The sequence below is a fragment of the Sceloporus occidentalis genome, unplaced genomic scaffold (assembly GCF_023333645.1).
Source record: "Sceloporus occidentalis isolate IW3139 unplaced genomic scaffold, rSceOcc1.0.p SCAF_4, whole genome shotgun sequence".
Lineage (NCBI taxonomy): Eukaryota > Metazoa > Chordata > Lepidosauria > Squamata > Phrynosomatidae > Sceloporus > Sceloporus occidentalis.
Window position 1 is genome coordinate 22,526,047 of NW_028316984.1, and position 13,811 is coordinate 22,539,857.

Genomic DNA, 13,811 nt, shown 5'->3' on the forward strand with positions numbered 1-13,811 from the left:
GCTGAGCTGGGAATTGAACCCTGGTCTCCAGAGTCATCGCTACAGATCTCATCATCAGTCTTCATTTTTGCCTTCAGATACCTTCTCTAACCAGCTCTTTGTCAATAATTAGTAGTCCTCCCACCTTTTCTGTATTTGTAGATGTAAAAATATATCCATAAACAAATGTTTAAAATTGCTTTAATCAAATTGTATCATAAAAACTGGACAGATTACAGGTGGATTAAGAATGAATGGCATGAAATATGAAACACTGAATAATGTATCACACAGTTATTTCAATATACAAATGTTTAAAATCAGTTCTGAGATGTTGAACATAAGTTAAATACTACATTATTTTATGTACGGTATAATATTAGACTATAGTGTTTTAAACTGATACAGCATTATTACATTCTGATAGATGTTACTTATGCCATCTGTGTCCAATACTCAGCTATATCCTTACAAATTGTGATGGAGGGACAGCAAATGCAAGCTGCATTAAATAAATATTATTATCTTGTTTTTCTTGTTGTTTTATTCATTTCTATCCTGCCTTTTTCCTGATAATGGGACTCAAGGTGGCTAACAAGATATTTAAAACAATGCAAATTAAAACAATATAGAATTATTAATCACAGTATAAATATAGGATTTAAAAAACAGCAGTTTATGAAATTAAAAATATTAAAATACATTAAAAGATGTATACCAACCTTAAAACAGAACCGCACAGCATTATAAGACCAATCCTAATTAGTTTACAAAAGCCTAACAGCTCAGCAATGGTTTTAACCGCTGCCCAAAAGGAGAGCAGGGATGGGGCCATCCTGGCCTTTCTAGGGAGGGAGTTTCAGAGCCAGGGGAGTAGCCACCAAGAAGGCCCGCTTCCTTGTTCCCACCAGAAGAGCCTGAGAGGGTGGTGGGACAAAGAGAAGGGCCTCTCAGCATGAGCCTAAGAAAGGGAAGTATTTGGTAATGAGACAAATAATGTATGTTGCTCATCAACAAATTCCTATATTCAGAAACCACAGAAGCACATAGCTTTTCTTGGTTTGCATCCTCTTCCTCTATATCGGGGTTCCCAACCTTTTTGACTCACGGAGCCCTTTTTAGAATCAGTTCCTCTATGGTGGAGCTCCTAAGAGGCCTACCCTATGTCTTACAGGTTAATGGTGTTTAGGAGTAGTGTTACTTTTTGTTTCTTATTCTTTAATTTCATTCAATTTTTATTTCTTTCATTTTCCTGGAGTGGCCGCAGAACACCTGGAAAGTGCACACGGAACCCTAAGGAGCATAGGCTGGGTACCACTGCTCTAGATACTCTCTCTTTTAAAATAAATATGTACTTTGCAATTTAAAGGAACTATGCATGGATTATTGCACTGTTTGACACTGGAAATGAACAAATCACTATTAAATGTAATCTCATGGATAGTACTCTTAAAACAAATTGGATGCAGGTTTTGGCATTCTAACCGTACTCAAAAGTACAGGTATCTGTAGACTTATTGCTGGTGCTGCAACTTCCATCAATACTTTGGCATACCCCTTTGGCTTCTGGCCTTGAAGCAACCATTTTGTTTTGCAAGAATAAGAAGATAATGGCCAACTATAGTCTCTGACATACTGTATGTCAAAACTGGATTCTTGCTGTGTAATTGCCCATTTCTATGCCTTTCTTGCTGGAGACAGCTGGGGATGGCCCACGGAGTTCCAGAGGAGGGTACAAAAATGGTCCCTGGACCTGCTGAAGTTGTCTGCCCTTGTGCACTTTCAGATTGTTTGAAAATGTTGGCAAAATGTGATGACGACTTGATAAAAGATCATTCCAGTCATCCAGAATATTGACAGTATACTATTTAAACAAAATGGTTGCTGTACATCAATGAGCAAATGTTAAATACTAGCATATGCATCTTTGAAGTTTGAATTTTTTAAACATCGAAATGCATATTGATTTTGGTTTTTATTATTAGTATAGAAAAGAATTGTTTGTGCAAAACACAGGACAATCTTTTCTAATGTGCTTTCATATCCTTGGGTTCTCGATGATAGAAACAGCAGCTTTACTGTTGGGCTTGGTGTTGCTGGAAAACTCTCTGGGTGCTCTTTTGTCTGTTTTCTTCTCTTATCTCTCCAGGAATGGTTGCATGAATAGCATTTGCTATGAACTTGAAGCAGTGAGGTTGTCAGGCTTATTCTTTGAATTCTAGGATAATGAATACAATTATTAATTAGCAAATTTTCATTTCAAAGGCATCCTGATCAAACAGGCTAATTCAGACATAATGTTCCTGGATTTAAAAGCCAAGATTTATGAAGTTGCTACACTTGTTCTTCATCCCTCCTTATCTTGCACTTGTTATGGAGATTCTGAATTAAGAATGGTTTACTGATTAAGGTATCTAGTATGTTTCCAATGTACATTGGCCATGGTTCATTATGGCAATTTCAGTGTATAGCCAGATAACATACTAATTCTTTAGGTATTTTTACCCCACCCTTTTCCCATTTTTTCCTTCTCTCAGTGGAGACTATTTGTTTGGCTATTAAGACTGATATAAAAAGTGCTGTTCTCAAGAACTGTGAACACACTGTTAACACTTTGCACATGTATGGGAGTGTGGGAGCGTCAGTGTCTGTATTAAGCCTCTCCCCCTTCAACCCACCTCTTTCTAGCATATCCCCTCCCCACAGCAACTGTTATCATCAAGAGTGAGGAAATGTGAAGTCGAAGGCTTTCATGGCCGGCATCCATCGTTTTTTGTGGGTTTTTCGGGCTATGTGACCATGTTCTTTCTATAAGAGTTTCTTCCTGATGTTTCGCCAGCATCTGTGGCTGGCATAAAAACTATAGTGAGGAAATGCTCTATAGACCTGCCCAGGCACTTTTTGAAAATGTACATTTGATTCAAAATACTTTAAGTTCACCATTGTGAATTTTGCTCTACTCCTTGCCTTTCATATCTTTTCAGTGTTCCTATTCAGAATAAAAGAAACGTTTTCCTGTGTAGGTATGTATGGAAGTGGGCAATCTGCCTAGAAACATCTTTCTGGCAACAGCTGACTTAAATACTCCAGATTATATTGTTTTGTGCTATATTATTATATTGTGTTTCTGTACTGAACAAAAACCAGAAAAGCAACAACATAATGTGAAAGAATGCTTACTTTTGAAAGTGGCCATGGTGACTAAATCAATATCAAATTCATTGCATTTATAGTCCACAGAGGCAAAAGTTTTGAAGAGAAAGCTATTATCAATTATATCCACTTGAAGGCCTACTTAAATCTCTCTGATTTCAGTGGATCCGTTCTGGGTGTGACAGGATCCTGAGCAACTCAGTGCCAGTATAAAACACATTACATAAGTCAGTAAATAACTGCCTATTCTACCTTTTCTATTCTGTTTTCTCTTTTTCATCACTTTCCCCCTTCCCATTTCTTTCTTCTCTTGTATCACTGTACCTGCTCCTTCCTTTCTCTCTCCCCTATTCATTTCTATAACTTCTATAAATCCTTGCAACAAATATTTGCTTGCACAGGGTAATAGCCTTGCAATAATTGGGTAGTATTTTGATTCATGATGCATTGGAGAAATAATTAAATTTGCCCTGTGCTAGGTCTTTATTTACTTGTGTAAAAAGACGTAGGACTATGTCTTTACAGAAATACCAGTACCGAGCATTCAAAAAAATACTCTCATACCCTCATTGTGAACTGATCCACACAGGCCATTCGAATGTGCTCAGGAGTTGCTGGGCTATGCAATGTAAATACCCCAGTGAATCCTCTTTCCTTTCGTGCTGCCAAAATAGCATCCTTTATAGCAAAAAAGACAGAACATCCCAGGAACAAAGCTGGCTCACCAATGGCCTACAGGTTACAATAAATATACATGCATGTAAAACAGATAAAAATTGAAAAGACTCTGCAAATTAAGAAATAATGGCAATGTGATATACATTTAGGAAGCCCAGGGTTAGCCCTTGATTTAGGTTACAAGGACAGGGGGAAACTCATCCCATTTGCACCTCCTCGGGGCTAGTAATTTCAGGGTATAATGGAGACAGAAAATTAACTTTGTTCTAGCTAATTACAGCCAGTTTATTTATTTTGAGCTTATATACTGTATTGCTGATAACAGTGGTGTTCGAAATGTCCAAGAAAAAAGCAATATAAACAATACACATTAAAAAAAGTTTAAAAGTTTAAACAACACAATATTCTCTCTGCACACTGAAGAGAGAATAGCACAATCAAGAGATATTTACACATCAAGGCGGGATACAAATCGCCGCTTTGCGGCGTTCCCCCGCCGGCGCCATTTGCTCCGCGAGGGAGCCGTAGCAGCCAAACCGTGAGGCTCCCGCGCGGAGCAAAAAAGAAGCTCCATTTCGGAGCTTTTTGCGGCGCCTCTATGATGTCGTGAGGCGCCGCTGGCGCATTCGCGACATCATAGGCGCCACGACCCATCTGGACGCTATGCGTCCAGTACGTAAAGATGGCGGCACCCATGTGGAAGGGGCGCCGCCATCTTGTACGTATTGTATACGTACTAGGGTTAGGGGGGTGCGGAAGCACCGCCCCTTCCTAACCCTAGTACGTATACAATGCGTACTATATGGCAGTTTGTATCCCGCTGATGTCTCTTTTGAATCTACTTCCCTTTTTCCTCCCTGTAAGATCGCCAATAACCTACACTGAATTAACCCACCCCTTCCAGTAATGCAAATATTTGGTGATCAACTGTCTAGGGAGAAAGATCTTTAAATGGGCTGCATGTATTGTACCTTTATTGTTATATTTTAAAATGATTTTGCAGAGTTTTAAAGTACTAATGTTTCATTACGGTAGTTTTTTTTCTGTTGTTATATTTTTAGAGGCATCTTGTTTTAATTCATATTGTGAGTTGCTGTGGGTCCTGTGTCAGGAGAAAGGCAGGGTATAAAATACATACATACATACATACATAACCAGTCTGTGTTTACACTTTAGACTTGGGCACACTTTAGCATTTGCAGATCAATAAAACAGGTGAGAGAAGGACATTCATACAACTAAGGAGGGGATACAGACAGGCAGGAAAAACCAGCTTCAAGCAGCCTTTTCTGAAGCTGGATTGAGTCCTGCCAAATTGGCCCTGAAGCCAGCCCCAATGCAGATGGACCATCCATACGGGGCAGATAAAATGTGGCTTTGGGCCGCCATGTTCACCCCGTTAAATTTTTTGCTTCTGTTCTGTGCCTGCACATGATCGCAGAGACACAGGAACAGTGCTACAAAGGCCATGTTCCCACCCACACCCCTATGACTCCACATATCGTCGCAGTGATGCCATTCACATCAGTACCAGGAGCTAACTGATATCATGGATGCCATGTCAGCTGTGTGGCCTGCACTGGCACTAACTCTGCAATCTATGGGCAAAGCGGTCAGTGCTATACTGCTCCATTATGCCCAACACAGAGAAACACCAACAGTGCAGAGTTAATGATGCGCAGGTGCACAGGAACAAGGAGAAAATGGCACTGGAATTTGAGTGGGAGTCCAGCTGGGAAGTGAAAGTCAAATGTATCACTTTCCACTGATGTAGCATCCAGTAGGTGAACTTTCAGCGTCCTTTTATTCATACTGCACATGCTCTTCCTCTCATTATATAGCCACACCTCTTAAAACATGTTCCTGCAACCATTCATTCACACAGGGAAATATGAACCTTTTTAGCTTAAGAAGCATCTTTTTAGTCAGTGCATTTAGATATACCTGTGAAGATGGCCATTTTCCAGGAAAGAGCGGATAAAACCAGTTTCTTTTTAATCCCGTTTCCCCCCATAAATTGCATTCTATCTGTTTTCAATCCCGCTTTGAGACATGTGTTATCTAAATGCCCTGCCTCCAAGTGAGATTGAATCCAGTTTATTTTGATTGTCTGTATCCTGCACTAGGGCACACAATGGAGATGTGCCACTTCTGGGATGGTTTGTTATTTTTTAAAAACACAACTTAATTCTAGAAAATATGGGTTATGTCAAGGTTTTGGATGGGAACCTAAAATCAGAGATAGCCTGGTTGCCTATGTCACTGGAAGCCCTGTAAAAGTGCTTGCTGGACTACAGTTCTGCACTACTCTCTACTGAAAACTGAGTTTCTCATATTTACCTTGGATGAGTAAATTGCACTGGTGTTTTGAGATGAAGAAAGCAAAGAAACAGAAAATTGTTCTGGGATATCACATATTGCTGGGATTTTATAGTGATCTGGGCCACAGGTCATCAGCACTCCTTCTGGAGAGTATTTCAACACTTCCAATGTGTAAAGACCAAGGCCTTGGACAAAAGCACCTTCAATCTGAGAAGATAATTACATATGTCAGATTTATCTCAACATAAAATCTTAATTTACTAAGATAAAAACAAGCTGCATTATATTCAACTGATGAATAATTTAGTGACAAATTCAGCACAGTAGTCTGATTTATTTCAGTGATCATGAAGTGTAGATACACAAAGAGACAGAATCACACACACAAAGATATCTTGATGACAAAGACATATATTCTACAAAATGGTTCACAATGCTGTTCATGGATAAATCACATTTGTAATTTAAATAATAACATTAAAGTGGCATAATTTTAAAACTTTAATAGCATCTAAAAGTCAAAACAGACATGTTTATTACATAGGATTTTATCAGACTGGAAAAAATGACAGGAGCATAGCAGTATGCTTCCGTCAATATTGCGCAATAACATGAAAATTATCACATGACATTGTGATTATCCAGTGAATAAAGAGGCATTCTAGTGCTGCCTTTTATTCATGTGATTTTCCTGTGAATAAAAAGCAGTACTAGAATGCCTCTTTATTCATGGGATAATCATACAATAATTGCAACATCATGTGATAATCTTCGTGATATTGACGGGAGGATACCGCTAATCTGATAGTCCATAGCTCGGTGCTACATAGTTTTCTGTTTCACACCAATAACCAATGTCAGTCCTTCAGGCCTGATCAGAACCATGGCATGGGAAGGGGGAGGCTTTAATCTTTGGTCCTGCTGTAGTCCTGTTCAGAATCCAGTAGGGACAAACCTGCTACGTAAGATGGGACAAATGCACTTTAGACCATATAACATGGATAATACCAAGCTCTCTAGGTATTTGTTCAGGTAACCTCTTTTTTAAGAACAGATTTTATCATGCAGAGAATTTCCCATACAAGACTCCTATGTTATAACAATTTATGTGCCACACGTAATTAACTGAAGGTTTTCCATATTTGTGAAACATTTCATGTCTGATAAACACTCCATACATGTTTTTGTAACAGAGACTTCTACTGAATCATTGAGGTCTCCCGTGAAGAGCCCTTGCCAAAATCAAATCAGCATGATTTTCTACGTGGAAGAATAACATTAATACAGATGTACCAAAAGCTAATATTTAAGTTGATTAGGTTGTCAATATGATAAATATGAGATTCATAAAAATAGAAGGGCTGGAAAGAGTAGATTAAAATAAGTCCACAGAACAAACTGTGAACTAAATTCATGCTAGAACATCACACTTAATCTGGTTGTTGTGTTTGCCATTATTGCAGTAATTCTATTTTCCACAAGAAATATCTAAAGTGTGCCTGACCTAAAGTCTATTGTCTGTAAGTATATCCAAACATATGATCTAACAACCCTGCAGTTAATCAGACTATGTATACATGCATTTAATGTGTTTTTTGTTTTTCACACTTTATGTATAATACAGATGGAGCCATGCTAAACATATTTGTCACAAAGCATGAAAGCATATCTAATAACAAGTCTTTCCACTTCAAAATACAGAGCAGATATAAAGATTGATACATACCTGTCCTATATCTATAGCTGGATTGATGCTGCAACCAACATCCATAACTATATCTGTCCTAATATTCTGTTTATTTAAAAAGAGAGATAATCACATGGGATTATTTATATAGAACAGAGTGTGAAAAACATAAAAACAAATAAAAATATACTGTATTAGCTTATCCTCTAATTTGAATAATTAAAATGAGATTTCTTTAAGTTAGCAGGAAGTTACTATGAGACATCTCTCTCTCGCTCTCTCTGGAGATTATCACACATAGGGACGGGATCACTCCCCCATCTTTATCCCATCATTAACCCATCTGTGACTGTGATAGTGCAAAGCGCTTTCAAAGAGTTGTACCGAATCTGCCATTAACCCATTATTAGAGCAACATTGCAATAAAGCAAACTTTCATTAATGCAAAATGCCAGCCAATGTTGCTTTAATGACATCTTAATGACTGGTTAATGACAGGGTCAGTGTGACGTCTTCTGAAAGTCTTTTGTGCAGTTGCAATCAACCACACTTTTCAGATAGGTTAATGATGGGATCTGCACAACGTCTGAAAGTCCTTCCCGCGATTATGCAAGTGTTTTATCCTGGGTCTATTCGGGTCTATTCACATTGATTATTCACACTGCCGATGATGTGGATCTTTAAAAAAAACAACTCGGGGAAACCCCCCCCCCCAACATTGATTTCCCGGATTGAGTGGGGTTTTTGGCAGCCCCCCAAAAAGCTTAATTGGGTGCATTCAGCATATGTGTGAACAATGGAGATTTAACCTAGATTCATCCTGGATTATTTTCTAGGTGAATAAGCCCTCAGAGTTGTGGCTTCCCTTATTAACAAAATCCATCTGTAATATGGTCTTGCTCTTTCACTACTGCCTTCCAGAAAAGTTTGCTTTCAGGACACATATTTCTTCAACATAGGCATGAAGATAGTCTAAGTACTAAGACTATCTAAGTACTAAGTACTCAGTACTTGCTCTAAGGAAAGTCCTTTTCTCCCAAGATGGTTTTGAGAGCAACCTAATTATAATAATTGATATAAAGAGATTTACGATAGGACTATGCTGGGAAATAAGTGGCTGTTGAGGTGCTATTGACCTGCCACTCCATCAACATACTAAAGCATGTGAGCTTCAGTCCACTTGGAAAGCCATGTGTTACCTGACAAAAAATGTCTGCTGGAGAAAATCTTTTCGAGGCAGGAAAGATCTGGAACAATCTCACATAGTGAGAACTACAGTAAGCAAGGAGTACAATCAAAGGAATAAAAGAATCCTATGCTTGGGGACTTCCGGTTAGCAATGGCAATAATGTTCTGAGCATTCTTGAATTAAATTTTTGAGCACTTCCTTTCAAGCAGTATCATAACATTGTATTTACCTTATGATCTCCTGTTAGACAGTCTACTTCAACTTCTGAACAAGCAGCTCCAAAAACAAAATATTCAAATGGACGTCCTTCTCCCGTCTCCCAGTTCATGTTTGTACCATAACCTCTGAAGGAACAAAAATGTTTGCAACACATGTTAAAGTCTGTATTAAAATGTATGTTAAGCACCTAGCATAAATCAAGCCCAAATAACATCAGTGTAATAGTACTAATATGTACAGTATTTATTTGATTCATACCTTATTATTTTCCCCAAAGGTTCAGAGTGGCTTACATATGATTACTTTGATGGGTTCTGCAGCAGTGGGTGAGAATCATACATGTTTCTAGAGGTTGTTGCACTACAAGTTCCTGAAATCCTGCTGAAGAATGCTAGCAGTTGCAGGGCTGCACGATTCCCAAATGTGCCATCAATGAAGCACAATATTCATTTTGTACCGGAAGTGAAAGCCTGTGTATGCATGTGTATGGCTGCCCCTGAAGATGGCTTAGAAGCTGCAGCTGGTGCAAAATACAGCACCTAGATTGCTGGATAAAATAACATATAGACTGATCTTTAAAAAACTGCACTGGTTGCCAATATACTTCCAGTCTAAATTCAAGGTGCTAGTGATATTTAAAACCTTAAACGTTGTTGTTGTGCCTTCAAGTAGTTTCCAACTTATGGTGACCCTAAGGCAAAGCTATCATGGGGTTTTCTTGGCAAGTTTCTTCAGAGGGGGTTTGCCTTGGCCCTCCTCTGAGGCTGAGAGAGTGTAACTTGCCCAAGGTTACCCACTGGGTTTACATGGTCGAACCAGGATTCAGATCCTGGCCTCCCAGTGATCTCTCAGTGTCCTAGTCCAACACTCAAACTACAATATCATGCTGGTTCTCCTTAAACAGGTAGAGAAGACAATATCTGAAGAAGTGCATCACCCTATATATCCCTCCCAAGACCTGAGCTCTGCTCAAGGGACCCTCCTTTATGTTCCATCAGAGGGATCAATAAACTGAGGATATGTGAGGAGGGGGCTTTCCAGCTGTGGCACCTTGGCTGTGGAATTCCTTCCTCATGGAGCTTTGATTGGTGCCAACGCTGGCTTCATTTCAATGCCAATTTTTTTGTTTATAAAAGCCTTATAAAAGCTGTTGTCATTTGCCCCCTGCAGGAACAATAACAGCTGTATCCCAAACCGTGTTTCAAGTTTGGTTTCCCTAAATCTTCCCAGCAAAAGTTTTTTGGGAAATAAATTCCTTCACATGAGTGATGAAAAATGTAATTTCGACCGGATAGCTAGTGAGAAGATAAATTCTTCCTAAACTGAAATACATCTGCTGATTATTCTGATATCCCCCTAAACTATGTTTTCCAACCCATATCAGAAGCTGCATACATCATCATCATCATCATCATCATCATCATCATCATCATCATCTGTAGTCTCTGCAGGTCTGATTGCAGAGGATTACAGATTTTCTTTCTTTCTTTCTTTCTTTCTTTCTTTCTTTCTTTCTTTCTTTCTAATGCACTTAAAGGGGATGCTTCTGAAGTAAAAGCAGCTGTGGGTCTTCCGAGGCAGAACATATTCCTAACTAGGATCTGGAGCCTACATCAATTCTCTGCTGAAAATTTCTACTTCCTGGCCACTCTTTCCTCCTGAGGCTGCTGTTAGTAATAAATCCAAGGAGTAGTCATGGGGAATGGTTTGCATTAGGGTTCAGCTAGATATGATGGTAAAATTGCAGTTCCCTGCACTTTGCAGCTATTCACTTGACAGCGTTTTCTCTTGGGGGATACAGTCCTCTACAATCAGATCTGCAGCGACTACAGAGATTATCACATTATCTTCACTGCCGGGACAGATTTGGGATTTGACTTTCTTAAGGCAGATTTTATCGCATTCACCCATCACTGGACAGTATGTGCAACCCAGGCCTCTCTTTCAGCTTTTCAAGAACAGGATTTTCCCGTTGTTGAAAAGATGCAGGACAAGCCCGGAGAAGCCTGGGTTGCATACTGGCTGCATACTGCCCGGTAATGGATGAATGCAATAAGATCCACTTTAAGAAAGTTACATCCTGGGTCCATCCCGGCACTGAAGCTAATGCGATAATCTCCTATGTTTACACCCAGTTAACAAATTACAGAACAAAGGAAGCTAATTTGCAAGATATGGGAGGCGAGAAAAGTTTGTACAAGGACAAATAGATATCATTTAAACCTTGAAGGAGTACTTCTTAATATATGCTAAGTATGTCTACTACTCTGAAACGTAATCTACACCAGGATTGGCTAAAGACCACATGCAGACTCCTAGGGGCCATACTGCAGCGCCCAACCTCCAAGAACTAGGGATCATCAGGTACACTTTTGACAGGTTTTGCACCCTATGATATGATATGATATGTTTTAGACTTACACCTCTTGTCACTTTTGTTTTTTAAACCATCCCCATGCCTAAAACTGCTCAGTGGGAAGACTGATAAAATTGCCCCCCCCCCCCCCCGTGTCCCCAAGAAAATGCAAGATCTGCAGCCCTCTCCGGTCTGTTGTGATGTGTGTTTGTGCAGACTTCAGGATGCTGCCTAACCCTGATCTATGCATACTTTAGGATGCTTCATTTGTGTTTACAATAGAGCATACCTTTGACATTTACCACATTAACATGGAAGATGGCAACAACATGCCAGTTATGTAAAGTGTGAAATGATCTTCCAAATCTTCATAAGCAGACTGTGCTCAGAAGGATACCATTTTAGTCCTACTCCTATCTGCACAGACTTAGGTACTCATGTAGTCACACTATTAAAGATATTACAATAAATCCAATTATTAGTCCCAATTAGAGTAGACCCATTGAATACATGGGAACTTGGTAAGCAAACACTAATGCAAATCCCATTGGTGCAGTGGATCTCCTCTATGATTAACAATTGGCTTTAGTCTTTTTAAAAAAATCATTAGAATTCACATTCAATGCATTTGTTTCCAATAGCAATATTAAGAACAGAAAGTATTGTTTACCTGAAGAAGCCAGTAGCTGAAAGACTAATACTTTGGCGAAAAGCTTCTGTAATCTATAAAAGATAAACTTTCTTCAGAAGTAAAATTAGGTTGTCCTGAAACTTAAGAATAGTGTTATGGAGCAGTCTTATTCTTTATTTGTAAATTATTTGCAACACTGAAACACTTCCATTGCACACACATTAAGTGAATCCCTATTTCAGTGTATTGCTTAGGACCGATATTTCACCCTGATCATATATGCCTTTGTTTTCATTTTATCTTATTTATATCTGCTGAGTTCTTATAAACAGGGGCCACAAGGGCGGGGGGGGGGGGGGGGACAAAAGCACAAGTGATTTGAAGTCCACTTTTGATTTTGAAATCGATGTAGCTTTTAAACTGATACCAGCTATTTAAAAAGCAAACTGGCACTTCACAAGGATTCCAGGAATTACAATTCAGCCCCCCCCCCCTTTTTTTTTTTTAAATTCAGAAATATGGCAATCTGGGGAGATGAGTTGTCAACGGATGCTTTTTTATTCAGAAATATGACAATCTAGGGAGCTGCATGTTGCCCACCCCTGCTATATGCCAATAGATGACAGAGGATGATAGTACATAAGATTCTGGAAATATTCAGATGCCAATATCATAGAGTTTGGGTTTCAAGAAGCATAATAGAACCACCCAGATATGTTTTCTGATAGGAGCTTAATGGTATAACTCAGTCACAGACATAAATCACTACCCAGTCTTTCCATTTTCCTTCTGGATTTTCATCCATGATGGGTTTAAGTCGTTTCATAAGAGTCTCACAGGCGTTCTGAAAAAATGAAAACACACACACACATAAAATAATTATGATAGCAAAAGAGATAGCTAAAATCTCTTTTGCTTTAAGCTAGTGCACAGGACCCTGCTTTCTCATCACTTTTGATTTAGGTGCCAGGACACCAAAGGGGTTGTGCAGAAGAAAGTGTCAGATAAACACAAGGATGCTGTGACAGAATATATTATCAGATATTATACATTCACTCTATGGGGCAGGAGAAATGGTATACTTTCATTGGATCCCAACACTGCCTCCAGAACCGACATTCCTCCTTTCTCCTTGAAGCCCCCTGTGCATCATAACCTGCTTCAAAAGGTTGGAAAGCCACCTGAAGCAGGCTTTTGGTGCTACAGAGGACTGCAACAGACTAAAAGCATAACAAAAAATTTGACCAGTTAAATGAGCTTAAAAGGCTAAAATAGTGTAAAACCATGCATATATAGATTTTTTTGGGGGGAAGCCCCAAAAGCTTTAATAAAAAGCCATATTTTAAATTGAAATTGGAATAAAACCAATGTTCATGCCCAAGAGGAAGATCATTTCCCATGCCCTCCTACAATATATTGTTCCCACTGATGAGAGACCAGGTAGGGATCTCCCTGCAGATCTCAGTTCATAGGAAGCCAGATCTGGATCCCACTGGACTCAGATTAAGTAGCATTATAGAAAGTGTCTGAATACAATAAAACCAATTTCAAAATATTCATTGGGTTTTTATAATTTACAAAAATTCTATAATTTTAA

The 13,811-nt window shown here is 38.9% G+C and overlaps 1 protein-coding gene across 5 annotated transcripts in view; it reads right to left on the reverse strand.

The window, feature by feature from the left end:
• Positions 1-204: 204 nt before the first annotated feature.
• The window catches only part of LOC149313614 (aldehyde oxidase-like), a 43,971-nt gene continuing 30,364 nt past the window's right edge, over positions 205-13,811 (reverse strand). For 3 of the 5 annotated variants that reach the window (XM_089519459.1, XM_089519456.1, XM_089519460.1), the window contains 7 exons: positions 12,984-13,058; positions 12,254-12,306; positions 9,238-9,352; positions 7,859-7,924; positions 6,151-6,339; positions 3,697-3,864; positions 205-2,197 (listed from right to left, as the gene is read on the reverse strand). In XM_089519459.1, the coding sequence (XP_089375585.1) occupies positions 2,153-2,197; positions 3,697-3,864; positions 6,151-6,339; positions 7,859-7,924; positions 9,238-9,352; positions 12,254-12,306; positions 12,984-13,058 (711 nt within the window). In that variant the 3' untranslated portion in view covers positions 205-2,152. The remainder of the gene's footprint in view (positions 2,198-3,696; positions 3,865-6,150; positions 6,340-7,858; positions 7,925-9,237; positions 9,353-12,253; positions 12,307-12,983; positions 13,059-13,811) is intronic. The other 2 variants (XM_089519457.1, XM_089519458.1) reach the window with 2 other exon arrangements.